This window comes from Natrix helvetica, assembly GCF_964273705.1.
Source record: "Natrix helvetica genome assembly, chromosome: Z".
In the NCBI taxonomy this organism is placed as follows: domain Eukaryota; kingdom Metazoa; phylum Chordata; class Lepidosauria; order Squamata; family Natricidae; genus Natrix; species Natrix helvetica.
This window is the reverse complement of record NC_138554.1, coordinates 21,570,115-21,588,777: the sequence shown is the minus strand read 5'-3', so window position 1 is coordinate 21,588,777 and position 18,663 is coordinate 21,570,115. Positions and strand designations below refer to the sequence as shown.

General features: G+C 42.0%; 1 protein-coding gene across 1 annotated transcript in view; it reads right to left on the bottom strand.

Annotated features, from left to right (window-relative positions):
• Nucleotides 1-1,805: 1,805 nt before the first annotated feature.
• Nucleotides 1,806-18,663, bottom strand: part of MVP (major vault protein) — a 35,188-nt gene continuing 18,330 nt past the window's right edge. Inside the window, exons 10-17 of the mRNA XM_081932412.1 lie at nucleotides 14,213-14,451; nucleotides 11,077-11,274; nucleotides 9,488-9,623; nucleotides 7,607-7,818; nucleotides 6,007-6,123; nucleotides 5,291-5,417; nucleotides 2,945-3,133; nucleotides 1,806-2,103 (exon numbers count right to left, since the gene is read on the bottom strand). Of these exons, the coding sequence (XP_081788538.1) occupies nucleotides 1,981-2,103; nucleotides 2,945-3,133; nucleotides 5,291-5,417; nucleotides 6,007-6,123; nucleotides 7,607-7,818; nucleotides 9,488-9,623; nucleotides 11,077-11,274; nucleotides 14,213-14,451 (1,341 nt within the window). The 3' untranslated portion in view covers nucleotides 1,806-1,980. The remainder of the gene's footprint in view (nucleotides 2,104-2,944; nucleotides 3,134-5,290; nucleotides 5,418-6,006; nucleotides 6,124-7,606; nucleotides 7,819-9,487; nucleotides 9,624-11,076; nucleotides 11,275-14,212; nucleotides 14,452-18,663) is intronic.

Genomic DNA, 18,663 nt, shown 5'->3' with positions numbered 1-18,663 from the left:
GCTGTAAAATAAGGGCGGATACAGCACACACATGGGCAATTTATGCTTCTTTTAGCCCGATGCTATAATTTTCACGTGTCACCTGATTTCGGTCTTCCCAGAGGAGATTCTGGCAATCCCTGGAACAGTATTTCTCAACCATAGCAAATTGAAGATGGGTGGACTTCAACTCCCAGAATTCCCCAACCAGCTGTGCTGGCTGGGGAATTCTGGGAGTTGAAGTCCACCCATCTTCAAGTTGTCAAGGTTGAGAAACTCTGCCCTAGAGCGTATACAAACATGTCTCACTTGGAGCAATAAATTCAGGTTTTTCTCCAATAAACTTATAGACAGCTAAGATCTTCTCTTTATCGGAGTCAGGATAGTCAAACCAAGGTGCCTCATGGGATAAGGACCCCATCGTCTCGTTGACATCATGTAGTTTTTCCACAGGTGCTATGGGCCAAAAAAATAAACACACCCATCAGAGAACACAGGAAAGCATTCTTGATGTCAAAGGGAAGTTACACTTCTTAAATTAGTTCATATTATTACTGATAAAGGAGAAAATATCTTTCCTCTCTTACTTTTATATCTTTTTAGAGCAGGTGGGCTAACCACTCTATTCTTCAAACATAACCATCCTTACATTCAGTAATAATTTGTATATCTATCTTCTCTCTTTTAGTATTTTATGGAAGGTCGCTCTTAAGCATTCAGTACCCATCCATTGTGTGGTCAATTAATTGTTCCCCAAGTTTTTCTTTAAAAAATGAGCAAACCTTTTCCTGACTACAATGCATATGGCCAGGAACTAATGAAAAAGTGCTGAAGTTTTATCAAAATGTTTTTTTCCCATATGTGGATACCACTATGATAGTAAGCTCTAGAAGTATCCCAAGTCATCCCAACATCTCTTTTGTAGTTTAAAAGAATTTACCACTTTTAAATAGTGTTAACGGGGAGCTAGAATCAACTTTGGTCTGGCACTGAAGCATCTGTGCTGGGGACTCTACCTAAACACAATTTTGAGGTAAAAGCCGTATCCATGTAGAGTTGTAGAACTGTATGGTGAACAGAGTTTTTTCAAATGTGCACAGGCTCTAAGAAGCTGCCTGAAATTTATGCTGAGAACTTCAAAAAAGATTTTCATTAACAATAAAATAATCAGTATATTGACTTTACATTTTTGGAGCCTGGATTCATTCCTCATATAATACTGGATGTTATGTGGATGATTTGGCTCTAGTTTGGTAGGTTGATGCAATTATTTTGCCAGACCATAGTTGAACAAACCATAGCTTAGTGTTATATAAACCCAGACTAAGATTGAGGTTTCCTTTTAATTAGCTCCCATAGCTTGTCTGCAAAAACATGGATGGGCACAAGAGGGTAGCAGATCTGCTCACAAGATGGCCACTGTACACCAACCTAAATTTTCTTTTGCTGCCGTAGGTGTAACTGTAGAATTAAGATGGATAATACTAAATTTTAAGTAAAAAGGGGAAAGTTGGGCAGGAGAGCCTGAGCTCACCTTCCATTAATTGATCAATCCATTTCTCCTTGGAGAGATTTGCAAAAGTGCATAAGATGCAGAGAAACAAAGATTGCACTTGGCTCGGCATAACGGCTCAGTCTTGCCTCTATCACATCCAAACACACATCCATACTTAATGACCTCACAGTGCATGCTTCTCTCCTCACATTCCAGATGACTTTTCTGCCACAACAACCAAGATTCCAAACAACCCCCACCCCCAATCCAGGTTCTATCGTTGCTTTCAGGAGCAGTCCTTCCAAAAAAAGATGAACAACAAAGCAGAGGGTGATATGCAACGGAAAAAGAGGTTTATTTTATATTTTTGCTCCCATCAAAAGATTCATACATTCTGGGGAAGCACAGTATTATATAGCCCATGGTCCCCTGCCATGTTCTTGCAAGGCACTCATTAAGTAATAATAGAGAGCATTCCTCTAGAGTGGTTCTTTCCCCCTTCAATTTCATGTCTCCGAAGGCTTGGGCAGAATCCCCAGAAATCCTCCAGCAGCTGTGAAGAGGTTAATAGGAGAAGAACCATCCGTAATGAGGGTGGACTGGATTCCCAGACCTTGGAGCATTTTGACCTGCAAGGAACAGAAAGCAAAAAGTCATGCATCAGGGTTTCTAAATCTCAGATGAATATTTCTAATCTGCTGTCAATTGGGGCATCTGAGATGGGTCTGAGAAGAGCCCCTGCTCTTTACAGGTAGTCCTTGACTTACAACCATTCATTTAGTGACCGTTCTGAAGTTATAACAGAACTGGAAAAAGTGACATGAGCAGTTTGCAGCATCCCCATGGTCATGTGATCAAAATTTGGGTGCTTGGCAACTGGCATATATTTATGATAGTTGCACTGTCCAAGGGGGGGGGGGGGTCACTTAATCACCATTCATAACTTTCCCAGCGGGCTTCCGACAAGCAAAGTCAATGGGAGGCAGAAACCAGATTCACTTAATGATTGCATGATTCACTTAACAATTGTGGCAAAAAAGTCGTAAAGTGGGGTACAACTCACTTAACAGCTTAGCTTGCTTACCAATGGAAATTTTGGGCTCAATTGTCGGTTGTAAGTCAAGAACTCCCTGTAGTTTATTGTGCCACATGCTTTCTCTTAGATCAGTAGGAATGTTCACCCCTGCCTTATGCTTTCATGCTGTTTGGCCCAGCTTGGTGTTCTCCAGATATAGTAGAATTGATCCTTCCAGAATTCCCAACCAGAACTAGAGGAAAACCATATTGGGGAAGGTTGATCTGACCCTCACTGCCAGTGTGTGGGTGGAGGGTGTAGACTAGAAGCCATGGTCCACAACCCCTTGTACTGTTGCATTCTAACTCAAAACGAATAAACTATGAGTTCAAGCACGCCTATTATTTGGAAGAACAATGTTCTCCTAGTCCCTTCTTCTTTTCTATGCTTCTCACCTGCATCTCTGGCCCAGCCACTGCAATGTCGCGGATCGTGCTGGCTCCGAGGGATTTGATCACAGCTTCAAATTTCTTGACTTCAACAGCAGCCAGAGCTTCTGCCCGGGCCACGTCCATGTTGGCTTGCTCTTTGGCAAAGCGCAGCTCCTGTTCCCGGGCTTGTGCAAGACGCAGCAGTTCTGATTCCTGGAAAAGATTAGAGGGAGGGAGGGAGGGAGGGAGGGAGAAAGGTGGACACACAGGCAGAATCCAAACATTAAAGTGAAAGAAAAGGAGCAACCAATGTGAATTTTTAAAACAATTCATACAACACAATTGCATACCATTTTTTTCCTGTTACTTCTTACTAGAGAAGCTATATCAACCGATGGGTCTTCTCTAATTTGCCTTTACTTTTCCCACTAAAGTCCTAATATAAAGTTTACTAAGACACCATTCTATGAGCAAAATTTATTATCTGCATATAAAACAATGGATGTCATCTAAAGACTATATCAACTGATGGGTCTTCTCTAATTTGCCTTTACTTTTCCCACTAAAGTCCTAATATAAAGTTTACTAAGACACCATTCTATGAGCAAAATTTATTATCTGCATATAAAACAATGGATGTCATCTAAAGACTATATCAACCGATGGGTCTTCTCTAATTTGCCTTTACTTTTCCCACTAAAGTCCTAATATAAAGTTTACTAAGACACCATTCTATGAGCAAAATTTATTATCTGCATATAAAACAATGGATGTCATCTAAAGACTTTAAAATTCAGCATGTGCTTCTTAGTCTGACAAGCAGCTATCATCTGTCATTGATCAAGTGCAGGCACCTGCTGGTATCTACAGCCCATTGAAGAAGTTTGACGAAAAGATTGGACAGACAGTTGTCCCTGGTGCAATAAAGTCTGCTGCCTTGGGCAGGGGTTGGGCTAGCAGACCTCCAAAGTCCCTTCCAGTCCTATGATTTCATGATTCTGTAAGTTGTTATGGCAGAATAGTAAAAAGTCACAGGCAGAATCTGACCCTTCTTTTGTTATATATCTGACCAGAGATAGTTTTGTCTATCAGAAAAACCAAACACAAAATACAAATTGATGCAATGCTTTTTCTAGGAACAACCAAACTTTTGATTTCTCTAGAACTCCTCATCAAACATGGAGATATGAACGGCAGGAATGGAAAGCAGCAGCAAAGTTAAAGAACAAGACCAGGAATTGTAGCCTACAAGTACAGTTCAGAGCTGGCTACAAGCTTGAAGCTGAACAGAGAGAGCATCTGTCATCAGAAGATGCTTCATATATTTCAGTTATAATTATGCCTAGAATTCTGAGAGGGGGAAAAAAACCATATCCCATACAGGCTTTGTTCTGAAAATTAAAAGCATTAAATTGTGCTTCGACTGGGATCTAGCACATGAAAGCTTCAGTGGCTAAAAACAGAGGAAGGAAGGAATTTAAGATCACATCACACAATTCAGGGGCTACACCTCAACCTCCTATTTTCTCCAAGGGTGTTTTTTGTGCTTCTCAGCACTTTCTGGACATTTGATGAGTGGGGAGATTCTGGAAGTTAAACTGACCTGAAATTGCTACCTTTTTTTCCAGGCCACTTTTAGGTACCCTGTTTCTCCGAAAATGAGGCCTCCCTGAATAATAAGCCCAATCAAGCTTTTGAGTGCATGCACTAAAATAAGACCTCCCCTGAATATAAGCCCTCCCTGAAAATATTGCAACAGCCGTGAGGTGACCTCACTCACTGCCTCAAAAATAATACTTCCCCAAAAATAAGGCCAAGCGCTTATTTCGGGGGTCGAAAGAAAGAAACACGGTAGTTTTCAGTACAAGAAGGAGGGATGGTTAAGAAGGACAGGCAGGAATGACTGGCAAAAAAAAGTCTACTCCACTAATTTTGAAAAGGCCCAATCTGGCCTGAAAAATTGAACTTTCATGCCATTTATGGATGAAAATGGGTAACAAGAGGCTTTCTGTTCCTATCTTCATCTTTTTTTTTTTAAGGAAAAAAAATCAAACAATACGCCCACTCCCAATCCTAATCCAGTGAATTTCAAGAGGGCACTCTTGATCCAGGTGCCCTACTTTGCCAAGTATGCTCTACTTAACTGAACCTCTAGCCCGGGACAAAGTACTAAACAAGAAAAAAAAGGGGGGGGGAGGGGAAATGCTTAGAATGGGTTGGAAAGATGCAAAATCAGTTACTCTATTTTTCAGATACTATGTTTTGTTCTAGCCCATGATGCTCAGCACTGGAGGGCAGATTAGCACTCACAGCCACCATCAAGAAGCTAGTTTGCCTAGAAAGGTTTGTGGGAGGACTGGCAGGACTTACCGTCTCTATGGCAGTAGCTTGAGCCTTCAGCTTGGCCTGCAGAACCGCTCCTTCTCCTTCAATTCGGGCTGCCTCTGCTCGGGATTGGGCCTCTGCCTTGGCAGCCCCTGTGCTCTCCACAGCCGTGCTGGGAAAATAGGAAAGGGGAAGCAGAGAGTCCTTTAGAAATACCATCTCAATATGCAATCAAAGACTAGATCAGCCTCCCCAAACTCGCAACTTCCAGATTTAATGAGTCCAGCTCTCACAATTCTTAGGTAGCACTGCCTGGGACCTCAGATAATAGGAAAGAACTAAGTTTGGAACAAATGTCCATGAAGTAACAGTTCCCCCACACATATGTGCTAGGCGTTTCCGACTCTAGGGGGGCGATGCTCATCTCCGTTTCTAAGCTGAAGAGCTAGCGCTGTCCGAAGACGTCTCCGTGGTCATGTGGCCGACATGACTAAATGCCGTAGGTGCATGGAATGCTGTTACCGTCCCACCAAAGGTGGTCCCTATTTTTCTACTTGCATATTTATGTGCTTTCGAACTATTAGGTTGGCAGAAGCTGAGACAAGTAACGGGAGCTCACTCCGTTAAGTGGTGCTAGGGATTCGAACCACTGAATCGCCAAACTTCTGATCGACAAGGTCAGCGTCTTAGTCACTGAGCCACTGCGTCCCTATAAATGTCCATAGTTGGGCCTTAAAACAACATGGATCCTGCACACTCACCTCAGTGCTTCCAGCTCTAGCAGCTCCTTTCGGGCTCGTTCTGCCTCAGCCTGATCAAGAATTTTCTGCCGTTCAAGACGACCTCGGGCCTCTTGTTCCAACCTCTCTGCCTCATGGCTGGAGAGAGAGAGAGAAAGAGAGGATGGTATCAGGGGAAATGAACACCACGAAGGGAAAAAGTTTACCTAAAATGCATCTCTTTATTCTGGGAAAAACTCAAAGGCATTCTCCAGGTATAAATTAGAAGAGACTTTGTCAGGAAGGAAAGAACAGGCTGTTTCCATTTTTGTTTGTTTTTGAGAAAACAAGAAGCTGGAGAACACCACCTTGGTACTTAACTGCTTTGAAACTCGTTGAATTTGGTACTCAACCCATTTTTATGTGAATATTTTGTCCCGTTATTCACTGTTTGTTTGGTATTCAATATATAAGCTAGAACGTGTCAATGTGGCTGCCTTGTTACTCACAATATTATTCCTTATGGGGAAAAAATTGTTTGGTACCCATCATTTTTAGTACTCATCTCAACTTCCGAAACCAATTAATGATGAGTACCAAGGCACCACTCTTAAGTCATCGGTGAGAATTCTGTAGGTTTTTTGATTATTTGAAAGCAACGGTCAGCCTCAAAAATCAAGAAAGACGTATTATGATTCTTCCAAGCAGATTTCTTTATTGTTCCTCACCTCTAGACAGAATCTTGCCAAACTAGAGCAGGCTACATACACTCTAGGAACTGTTAAGGAGGAGCTGCCTTTACCTTCTTTCTCTCATGCAAATTGTCAGAACTGTGAGGTTTCTTGATCCTTGGGAACGTACCCCCTCCCTCCTGGGAATCCAGACTACATTCCTTTACAGCAACAGACTTGGAAATTTGAATGGCCGCAGAGAAAACGCTTAGGAGTTTCAAAGTGTCTTCAAAGTGACAGAGCTGCAGTTGAATTAGGTCAGCAAGAGCAGACATTTCAGACATCAAAGAAATTGTGTTTGTCACATATCTTCATATCTGACCCTTTCTCAAGCCAAGAAAAGTAAAACAGTGACCAAAACCAAGAACGTTTCCATATTGTGGTTTTGCTTATTCAAAAGGAGGGGGTGCCCTCTGTATCAAAATTTCTTTTTTTTTTTCCTGGCAGCTCTTAAAACATTCAGGAATCCTTTTCATTTCTCTGGCTGGAGGTAGAAATCCATAGTCACTAAAAGCCTGTAATCACCAGAGAATAAATGCAGCTTATTCTGTTACCTTTCTCTGCAATCTGAAGAGATCCCCCACCCTTGTTATCCCCTCCTTGGGGAAAGCAGCCTTAATCACCAGGAGACTGTGAGTTCTAGTCAATAAGTCAGCTGGGTGACTCTGGGCTGGTCGCTGTCTCTCAGCCCAACTAACCTCTCAGTGTTGTTATTGTGGGGAAAATAGGAGGTGGGAGGAATGTTAGGTATGTTCACCGCCTTGAGTTACTGATCAAGCAATAAAAGTGGAGTAAAAATTAAATAAATAAATTTAAATTCCCCAGAGATTTTGGGGCAAGTTACACATATTGCTAATAATAAGAAGTGAATAAAGGGAACCTAGTTGCTTCCCACCCCAGATGCTCCATACCGAGCAGCAGCTTCCTGGGAGTTGGTGGTGATCTCAATGGCGAGTTGCACGCTGCGCTGAAGAGCGTCCCGTGTCCGTTGGTCCACCGGCTCCACACTTTGAATGTCAACGCTGCTGATGACTAGGCCATTTGGGGAAAAGCGCATGGAGTTGCGCAGGGTCCCTTCTCCATCAAACCCAAAGACGGCAGCACAGATCAGACGATTTGAGTTCTAGGAACATCGATTTAAGTAAGAAAATTCACAAATAGAAATATTAAATATTAACCCCCTCAAAAAGTCTGTCTTCACTTCACCTTACAGTGACTTCCCTCAAGGTCACCTAAAGCAGCGTTTTTCAACCTTGGCAATTTTTAAGATGAGTGGACTTCAACTCCCAGAATTTCCCAGACAGCATACTGGCTGGGGAATTCTGGGAGTTGAAGTCCACTCATCTTAAAGTGGCTGAGGTTGAGAAACACTGACCTAAAGTACCGTATTTTTCAGAGTATAAGATGCGCTTTTACCCCTCTAAAAGAGGCTGAAAATTTGGGTGCGTCTTGTACGCCAAATGTAACGTTTTCAAAGCTGTTTTTGAGCCCGAATGAGGTGCTAACAAGTGAAGCGATCTTCTGTGCTTTTCCTGCTTTTATCATTGCTTCTCTCTCCAATGATTAGCTGTGCTTTTGAACTGTTTTTTTATCCCCAACCATGGAATAAAAAGCGTGCATGTGCATGCTCAAAACCAGCAAACGTATGTGCTGAAGCTGACCAGAGTAAGGAAGCTAGTCAGATGAATACCTGATAGGCAGAATTTTTTTTCCTATTTTCCTCCTCAAAAACAAAAGTGCATCCTATACTCTGAAAAATACAGTACATTTCTCCTCCAGCGCGCAGGCCACCCCATTCCCATCTGGAAAGTCCTTTCTCTGCAAGAAAACAACCAAACTCAAAGAGCATCAAGGACCCCTCAATCTTTCTCTCTTGGTTTTATTTTACCTGGGTGGCAAAACTCCAACCAAATTAGACTTTTCTGTAATTGCATGGATTTTGGCCGTCCTTGGAATCAAATGCCTATTCTCTGTCTCTTTGTTACTTAACATGCAGCAAGGAGGAAGAGACTGATAAGAGGAAGAAAGCAGTATAAGGACAAGAATCTTCCATTCTTTCAAGGCCTCCATTCCAGCACTGGCAGTTTGTTGCTTCTGAGACCATAGCTGACATGGAAGCAGCAGTGGAGAAGCTATAGCAGCAGCTCTTAATTCCCCTTTCCACTAAAAAGAAACACTAACTAGAAAGTGGGTTTCTCCTATAATGCCCAAGTCTCAAAAAAAGTTTACTGAACGTTGAAAATGTGGAGCATCTCCTTAGCAGATGTGGTATTCAGACGCTTTGGACCGGTTCTGGCGTACTGGTGGCAGAAATTTGGAGTACTTCGGAGAACCGGCAAATACTACCTCTGGCTGGCCATGCCCCCTGCCCCTGATGTTCCCTATCCTATATGCCCTTGTTTTTTAGCTCAGCTGATTCACACAGCACAGTGGATTGCCACGCCTCAGCTGGGCTCAGCTCAGTTCACCAGCGCTGACACCGAGGGTGGTCTTTGTGTGCTGCGCGGACAAAGCGCTCTCTCATAGAACCGGTAGGAAAATGTTTGGAATCCCACCACTGATCCTTAGTCACACATCTCACTTTTTCCAATCTGTGTTAATGGATAAACAAAACCTCAGGGAAGGGAAGCTGTATTTTTAATACTTGGTTTTGGAGGGCAGTATACCAAGTTTAAAAGTAAATAGGGATTTACACGTAAGAGAGGTCACCAAATCCTCAGAATGTTGAGGGCTAAATGGCAGAGTTTCTGGTGGAACAACAGTCATGGAGAAGAAGCTAAAGTTAAGCTCACCTTATGGAAATCATCAAAGGTGACAGCAGCCACAGCTCCCCGAATGCGTGAGGCCAACGTCTTACAAGCATCACCTATAAAATCTGGGACTGAGAAAAGGCGTGTGGCTTCAGCCGCTGAAGGAATCTCAAAGTGCCTAATGGGAAAACAGATTCATGTTACAAAGGAAACCTGACAAGAAACCACATGTCGAAGGAGATTTTCAGTCATCCAGGTCATGGTTGTCCCAAAGGTGTTTTTTTTCAAGAGGCAACTGGACTTTCTTTGCTTTTCCTTGAAGATGTTTCGCTTCTCATCCAAGAAGCTTCTTCAGCTTTTTCCTTTTCTTGAAGGAAAAACAAAAAAAGTTCAGTTGCCTCTTGGGGAAAAAAAGCACCTTTAGGATTTACAAGCCAGAGTTAAAATCAAACATCACTTACTGTCATGCAACAACTCAGACAATATTTAAATATTTTCAAAGAGGAAATTTAAATAGTTCATTAAGAAAATAAGACTAGAGAATTAAGGCAATTAAATATATTTGATAAAGCAGATGTACCATATGCCATTGGCATACTGAGGATTAGATCACATTTAAAAATGAAAGGAGCTTTAAGATCTACTGGTAGTTGAAATATATTATGGATAATTTAAATAGCTAGATGGCCTCATGCTTTCCAATTGAAAAATATGCTTCTAACCCAAAGGTGTATTTTTAAAGTCATCCAAGGTTTATAAATGTTGTATAGATATTGCTAGATGAGAGCAACCATCATTATATTCCCTTGGTAGAATAGTTTGACGACTTAATCACTTCTCAAGGAAGAGAAACAATATTTTTAACACTTGGTTTTGAAGGGCAGCATACCAAGTTTAAAGTTTAATTTTTTAAAAAATTGCAAAGTATAAAACCACATACAATTATCACTTTCTTCCATTTCAAGGTAAGGAATATTATGCAAAAACAATTCAACAAACGGTGAGCGAAACACAGATAGAAGGAAACCTAAATAAAATTAATACTGTACTGTTGCTGGCTATTATTTTGTTGATCTATATACTTATGGAACTGTATCAGCTGCCCCAATCTGCTATGACTCTTGCCGGCTTGCAAAATACAATGGTAAAAGTACTGCAGAAGCACCAAACCATGCAAAATTCTGGAAATCCCATAGAATTTCCTGACAGTAAAACTATCATGCCTGCCTCCCAGAGTTGAGGGTTCCCCATTTCTGGATATTTTTGAGAAAAGAGTGGACAATCATTTATCTGAGATAGTATGAGGCCAACGTCTTACTTAGGCAGGGATTTGGACTATAATAGAATAGAGCTGGAAGGGATCTTGGAGGTCTAGTCCAGCCCTCTGCTCAAGCAAGAGAACCTACCATTTCAGATAAGTGTCTGTCTAGTCTCCTCTTAAAAACCTCCAGTGATGGAGTGCTCACGATTTCTGAAGGCAAGCTGTTCCACTGGTTAATTGTCCTCACTGTTAGGAAGTTTCTCCTTAATTGATTCTTTATAATCTTTATAAAGACCAAAACACAGGTAAAGGATCTCATTCTAATCAAGACCTGGCCAACTTTCAATCCGTCCAGGTACCTTTCACTCACCAATTATAGGCCAGCTGGAGTTGGAGACGGGCATGATCAGCTGTTTCAATAGTGATAATGTCAGTGCAGAAATCTGGCCCCAGGAGGAGGCATAGAGAACGGCGTGTGTGGGGGCGCTTGGGCCGGCCCCCAGAGAGACTCAGGACTGTGAATTGCTCATCTGGACCCAGTAGCACGAGTTCTGGTCCAAAAACCACCCTGGAGGAAGGAGAAGGCCATATTAAATCCCAGAGGTTCAAAACAGTATTTGATATTGTTATTTTAGTCTTCATTATTAGCATTTTTAAAAAATGAGCGGCGTGGTGGCCTAGAGGTGAATACCCTCACCTCCCACTCAGAAGGTTGAGAGTTCAATCTTAGGTAGCGGCAAATGTTTCTCTCCTAGGGGCAAAGAAGAAAATATCTGCTGTCAACTCCGCGTGGTGTCAGGAAGGGCATCCAGCCAGTAAATGCTTAGCTACATCTAGTGGCCCCAAGTCTATCCCAAATTAAGGGATTACAGGATTGTAAAAAGGGAGTTTATTATTATCATTCAAAAAATTTATATTAGCATTTTTAACATGATTGCCTAGGCTACTTTTTTAAATTTAGGAAAAAATATATTTCTTATTGGTCAGGGCTATTTCTTTTGTTATGGGAGAACTTGTCTTTTCTGCACCAAAGTCCTCGAATACACTTGCAAGTATAAGAAAGACACAAAACTAGCTAGTAAAGAGTAACATAACCCATAAATTTGCCACTTGTGGAATCTTATCTAGAATCAATTATTTCTGTTGTTCAAGTCTCCCATGTAATCAAAATATTTTATTGTTTGATCCCTTGCTTTTTGATGTATCACATATACCAAATGTATTGTATTCATTTCTGTACCCTGTGAAAAGACTTAACACCCCGCCCACCCCCAGTATGCAAAAAGTAATTTTGCTTTGCCTGAATTATTTAGCAATTAGTATTTTCTGAAGGGCAAAAAAAACCCACCCTTTGCAGTAGCAAAAGTGTCTCTCTCAAATTCAGTGGTCACTTTCTTATCAGCTCACACCAAACTCAGGTAACCAACAATTAACATGCCATGAAGTCTTCTCGAAGGCCAAAGTTCTTTTGCCATGCTTATTTTCATGTTTCACATCTCATTTGTTGAAGAACTCCTTCTCTGTCAATATCATTTCCTTCTAAACAATAGATTAAATTTTATTCTTTCTGTTCCCCTGGGACTGTTATAATGAATCCATTCTCAACTTAATATAATTATATTAACTTCCTAGAAGCATTAAGAGCATCTGTATTCTTTTAGAAAAAGAATGCTAATTTAGTAAAATGTAGGGAGAAAATGTAGGGAATCAGAGACACCTGAGCCTATCCACTTCTCAGCCTCATTGAACAGGAAGAAACTCAAGAGGCTGAATTGTTGAAGAGAAGATTTTATTAAAGATATAGCAGCCCTTTATTAAACCTTTAAAGGACTCTATTACCTTTAATTTTGCATGTTAAGGTTGCAGAATTGGGAGCACAAATTGGTGTCTTTATTGAAATGTACTGCTAATAATTAAGTCAGAGGGGAAAAAAACCACAATGGCAAATGCAGTAAAATGCAATAATGTGGCTATTAACACTGGGTGAAATTAACTGGGTTATCTGGGCTAGCCATCACAAAATTAAATCCCGTATGTATATGGAAGAAGGCCAGAAGGTAGTAGTATTACATTACAAGTAGTATCTGTTATCTTATACTTATTGAATAAAAGACAGAAAATAAATGAATAATAAGGTAAAGATAAAAGTTATCCTTGCACATATGTGCTAGCCGTTCCTGACTCTAGGGGGCGGTGCTCATCTCCGTTTCAAAGCCGAAGAGCCAGTGCTATCTGAAGACATCTCCATGGTCATGTGGCTGGCATGACTAAGCACGGAACGCTGTTACTTTCCCACCAAAGGTAGTTTATATTTTTCCACTTGCATTTTTACATACTTTTGAACTTTACATGCTCATTCCGTTACGCAGAACTAGGGATTCGAACCCCCGAACTCCCGAACTTCTGATCAACAAGCTCAGTGTCTTAAGCCACTGAGCCATTGCATCCCTCAAATGAAAAATACAATATCACAAAAGAAAAAGAAGCAATTCTTAAAAGTCAATCAGGCACTCTACTTTCCCTAAAGTCTAAGGTCTGGAATGGGCATGCATATTTCTCATTCCAGAGGGAATTCAATATCATTTCCTGGGGCTCTACTTTAAAATCAAAGAATGACCAGATTACCAAATTTGGGGCAGACAAGAAACTGAATCCACTTTCCAACAGCAGTCAAGCCTATTTTTCAGGAACCATTGGAACTTGCAGTCATAATTTCCTGAGCCCAATTGTGATGTCAGCAACATTCCCACAAGTTTACCCAGCAAGGTAGAGAGGCAACAACAACGGGCCAAGAAAGCCGATTCTTAAGAATGTGCCATCCCAAGTCTGGCTGAGAAAGAGTACAGGTAGTCTTTGACTTATAACCATTCATTTAGTGACCGTTCAAAGTTACAATGGCACTGAAAAAAATGACTTCTGACCAGTTTTCACACAACCTTTCAAGCATCCCCCGTGACCAAAATTTGGCGCTTGGCAACTGGCATGTAATTATGACCGTTGCACTCAGTGGTGGGATTCAAGTTTTTTTACTACCGGTTCTGTAGGTGTGGCTTAGTGAGCATGGCATGGCTTGCGGGACATGGCAGGGGAAGGATACTGTAAAATCTCCATTCCTTCCCCACTCCAGGGGAAGGTTATTGCAAAATCCCCATTTCCTCCCGATCAGCTGGGACTCAGGAGGCAGAGAATAGATGGGAGCGGGGCCAGTCAGAGGCGGTTCTCCAAACTACTTGAAATTTCCGCTACTGGTTCTCCAGAACTGTTCAGAACCTACTGAATTCCACCTCTGGTTGCACTGTTCCACAGTCATGTGATCACCATTTGTAAGTTTCCTAGCTTCGCAAAAGGCCAGATCAAATGTGGGAAGCTAGATTCACATAAGCACTGCATGATCCACTTAATGGCAAAAGATAATAAAATGGGGTGCAACTTATTTAACAACTGCCTTGCTCAACAGCAGAAATTTCGGGCTCAATTGTGGTCAGTCAAGGACTACCTTTTCTCACCTGGATTTACGCTCCTTGTAGTCATAAACTTGCACAGCCGCGTTATGGGGAACACGGTAAGACACAGCCCGTGTCCTATCACGGGGCAACACAACACCCTTGTCTGAGCTGTCTTTGGAGCGATCAAGAAGAGGATCCCTGCCAGTAGTCAACAAATCCTCCACGTGGCCAGGCAGGTGTTTCTCCCACAGTTCCTCATCCTGAGACAGCATGTAAGAGTGGCCAATCACAGCTCTAATCTGGAAGAGAATGAGGAATGGTAGGAAACATAAGAATACGTAACATCCCCATAAAATTAGTAGCTCAACATTAAGAAAACTAAAGATCATGTCATCTGGCCCTCTCAATTCCTGGCAAATAGATGGGGAAGAAGTGGAGGAAGTGACTGATTTTATTTTCCTGGGCTCCAAGATCACCACAGATGGGAACTGCAGCCAAGAAATTAAAAGATGCTTGCTCCTGGGGAGGAAAACTATGGCAAATCTAGACAGCACACTAAAAAGCAGTGACATCACCCTGCCAACAAAACTGCGTATAGTCAAGGCTATGGTTTTCCCAGTTGCAATGTATGGCTGTGAAAATTGGACCATAAGAAAGGCTGAGCAATAAAGTATTGAGGCCTTTGAACTCTGGTGCTGGAGAAGACTCCTGCGAATCCCTTGAACTGCAAGGCAATCAAACAGGTCAATCCTAGAGGAAATCAACCCTGACTGCTCTTTAGAAGGGCCAGATCCTGAAGATGAAACTCAAATACTTTGGCCACCTAATGAGAAGGACTCACTGAGAAGAGCCTCATGCTGGGAAAGATTGAGGGCAAAAGAAGAAGGGGACGACAGAGAATGAGGTGGCTGGATGGAGTCCCCGAAGCAATAGGTGTAAGCTTAAATGGACTCCGGGGGATGTTAGAGGACAGGAAGGCCTGGAGGAACTTTGTCCATGGGGTTGCGATGGGTCGGATACAACTTTGCAACTAACGACAACAAATTTAGTAGAATTTCCTGGGCAATCTTCTTTATTTCAGAAGCGTTATGAAAAGGAGGTCTCTATTTATAGCTTTGAAAGAACGAGGATGTCTCTATGTTAGCAACTGTTTTCCCTATAGCAGTAGGGAAGTGAAAGATGGATTTTCAAGAAATATATTAACCCTGTTGAACTTCAGTGTTGGAGAGGATTTCTGAGGATAGCCTCAAAAGCAAACAAAGGAATGATAAATTATTGTTCTCACTCAAAGCACAAATGACCAGACTTAAATCTTTGTATTTTGGAGAAGTTATATAAAGATCCGGTTTCCTTAAGAAGCCCATAACGTTGGGAAAGGAGGAAGGAAAGAAATGAAGAGGATAACCAGCAGCAAGGTGAATGGATAATTGCAGTGGACTGTTGGAAGACTCAAGGCTGGAGACATGTTATCCTAGAGAAGGTTTATCTATGTAGTTGCTGAGAGTCAGCACTAAGATAATGGAACAGGAAGAGAACCAACCTAAAACTAAGGAGAAATTTCCTGACAGTTCACTAATATAATTAATCAGTGGAATGACTTGCCTTGAGAAGTTTTGGGTACTCCAACACTGGATGTTTTTAAGAAGAGATTAGAGAACATCTAAAATGGTATATTATTTCCTGCCTGAGCGGAGGGTTGGACTAGAAGATCTCCAAGTTCCCTTCCAACTCTGTTATTCTGTCAAGGTAATACAGAAACCAGGAAATTTTCTTCTGTGAAGAAACGAGATTACAAATAAGATTTTGCACACTATTTAAGATAATAACACCCAGCACTGAGCCAAGACTCTCTTACAATGCTTATTTTCAAGCAATTTTGGGGGAACAGTCTTTCTAGCCTTCTGTGAAAGGTTCTTTTTTGCAGGGTCTGGACACTTATTACTTTCATTTCAGGTTTAATGGAGATTAATTATAAATTATTTTTCTGCAAATCAGAAGTAGGTAGACTTCCTCGATTTTCGAATAGGAGGAGGAGGAGGAGGAGGAGGAGGAGGAGGAGGAGGAGGAGGAGGAGGAGGAGGAGGAGGAGGAGGAGGAGGAGGAGGAGAAGTGTTATTACAGTATTTTAAAAATGGAACTAGAGCCCACTCATCCTTTGCCATATATGGATATGCACAAATAAATTTACAATCATTCAAATATATTGAAATAAAAACCATGATGGGATTTTGATGGAATCAATCAATCTTTTAACACCTCAATCTTGGTAGTCTTTGACTTACAGCCAAAATTGAGCCCAAAATTTCCACAGCTAAGCAAGGCAGTTGTTAAATACGTTTTGCCTCATTTTATGACCTAGAATAACAGAATAAGAGTTGGAAGGGACCTTGGAGGTGTTCTAGTCCAACCCCCTACTCAGGGAGGAAACCCTATAATACCATTTCAGACAAATGGTTGTCCAATCTCTTCTTAAAATCCCCCAGTGATGGAGCACCAGAACTTCTGGAGGCAAATTGTTCCACTGATTAATTGTTCCAACTGTCAGGAAATTTCTCCTCAGTTCTAAGTTGCTTCTCTCCTTCATTAGTTTCCACCCATTGCTTCTTGTCCTACCCTCAGGTGCTTTGGAGAATACGTTGCCTGCCTCTTCTTTATGGTAGCCCCCTTAGATATTGGAACACTGCTATCTTATAAGCAAACCATTGCAATTAAGCGAATCATATTGTTGTTAAAGTGAATCTGGCTTCCCCCATTGAATTTGCTTGTTGGAAGCTTGCTGAGGAGGTTACAAACGATGGTCACATGACTCCAGAAGTGCAACTGTCATAAATACACGCCAGTTGCCCAGTGCCTGAATTTTCATCACGTGACTATGGGGATGCTGCAATGGTTGTAAAAAAAAAACCATTTTACGACTGAGGCAACAATCATAAGTCATTTTTTTTCCAGTGCTGTTGTAATTTTGAATGGTTACTAAATGAATGGTTGTAATGCAAGGACAATCTGTAGCTCATAAATTTATCTGATTTTCGTTGGTGCGTTTCTGAGAGGGTTTTTTTTAAGGGGGGAAGGAGGCACAATGTCATTCTTTAGGCCAGGGGTCTCCACTCTTGGCAACTTTAAGCCTGGTGGACTTCAACTCCCAGAATTCCCCAGCCAGCAAGCTGGCTGGGGAATTCTGGGAGTTGAAGTCCGCCAGGCTTAAAGATGTCAAGGGTGGAGACCCCTGCTTTAGACATCAAACCTCTTCCTAAAATGGATCCTGGGTCCCATGTGCTTTTGGAGCCTAGGCCCCAGCATGCTGTGTAGACTCTGGTGCAACTCTCAAACTGACCAAATGTATGAATTCCAGATCTTCCTCCTCCTTTATAAATCCGTGTTTCTCAACACTCCACGCTAGAGAACTGTGGAAATTGAACTTTAGAGGTTGAGAAACACTCGTACAAGCAGGAAAAAAAGATGAATGTAGGAAAGAAGTCATGTAGGAGCAACTCATAGTCATCTAAGCTACAGAACTCTTCGGATCTCATTGTCAGGCCCAGGCCAAGAACTATCCAGCCCAAGTTCAATTCTTATGTACCATATTGACAGAATCCTGCTAAACCAATTTACTCTCACCCGATCAGATATACCCTGGGGAATTCTAGGCAGTGGCTGCCCTAAATCTCTTCCTCTTCTCCAATGTCAGCCCTGGGCTGAATTGTCTCTTTCCCTGTCCCCCCCCACCCCCAAATGTGCTCCCTCCTTCTTGGAAAACAGAGACCCCACTTTAGTCCAAGGGTGTCAAACTCATTTTCATTGAGGGTTGCATCAGGGTTGTCTTTGACTTTGGGGGGACAAGGTGGGCTTGGCCAGCTCAGTGTCACTCATGTTGGGGGCGCTTGTGGACTCTCAAGCTCCATTTTCAGCTGCGACGGCTTTGTATGAGCCCTCTGGCAGAGAAAGCAGAGCTGCCTGTGGCCCTCCTGACCTCAGTTTTTGCTGGCAGAGGCACCGCAGGGCAGTCCTTTGTTGTTTACAGGGTGGCTCCGCAGGCCAGATCTAAGCAACTCGTGAGCCGGATCTGGGCCCCAGGCATTGAGTTTGACACCCCTGCTCTAGTCCATCACACCACACCACCTTCCCCTTCAAAGTCACAATCCATCACATCTGTCCCAGAGGTGGGTTCCTACCAGTTCAGACCGGTTTGGCCGAGTAGATAGTAACTCGGTCTGCCACGTCCCTGAACCAGTTCTATTGACGGCGGCACCATCTTGATTTCGGTTCTGTGCATATGCAGAACAATCTTCATTGCAGAATTTATTTTTTTCCCATTTTCCTTGACCATTTTTGTATCATCCACCTAAGCTAGCATTCCGAATTTCTTACGTAACAGCAGCCAATGACTTACTGCTACCAAATGGTGAGAACCACAGAAACAACCTCCCTGCTTTCTGTTATTCTTTAGTTACAGGAAGTCCTCAATTTACCACTACAATTGAGCCCAACATTTCTGTTGCTAAGTGAGATGT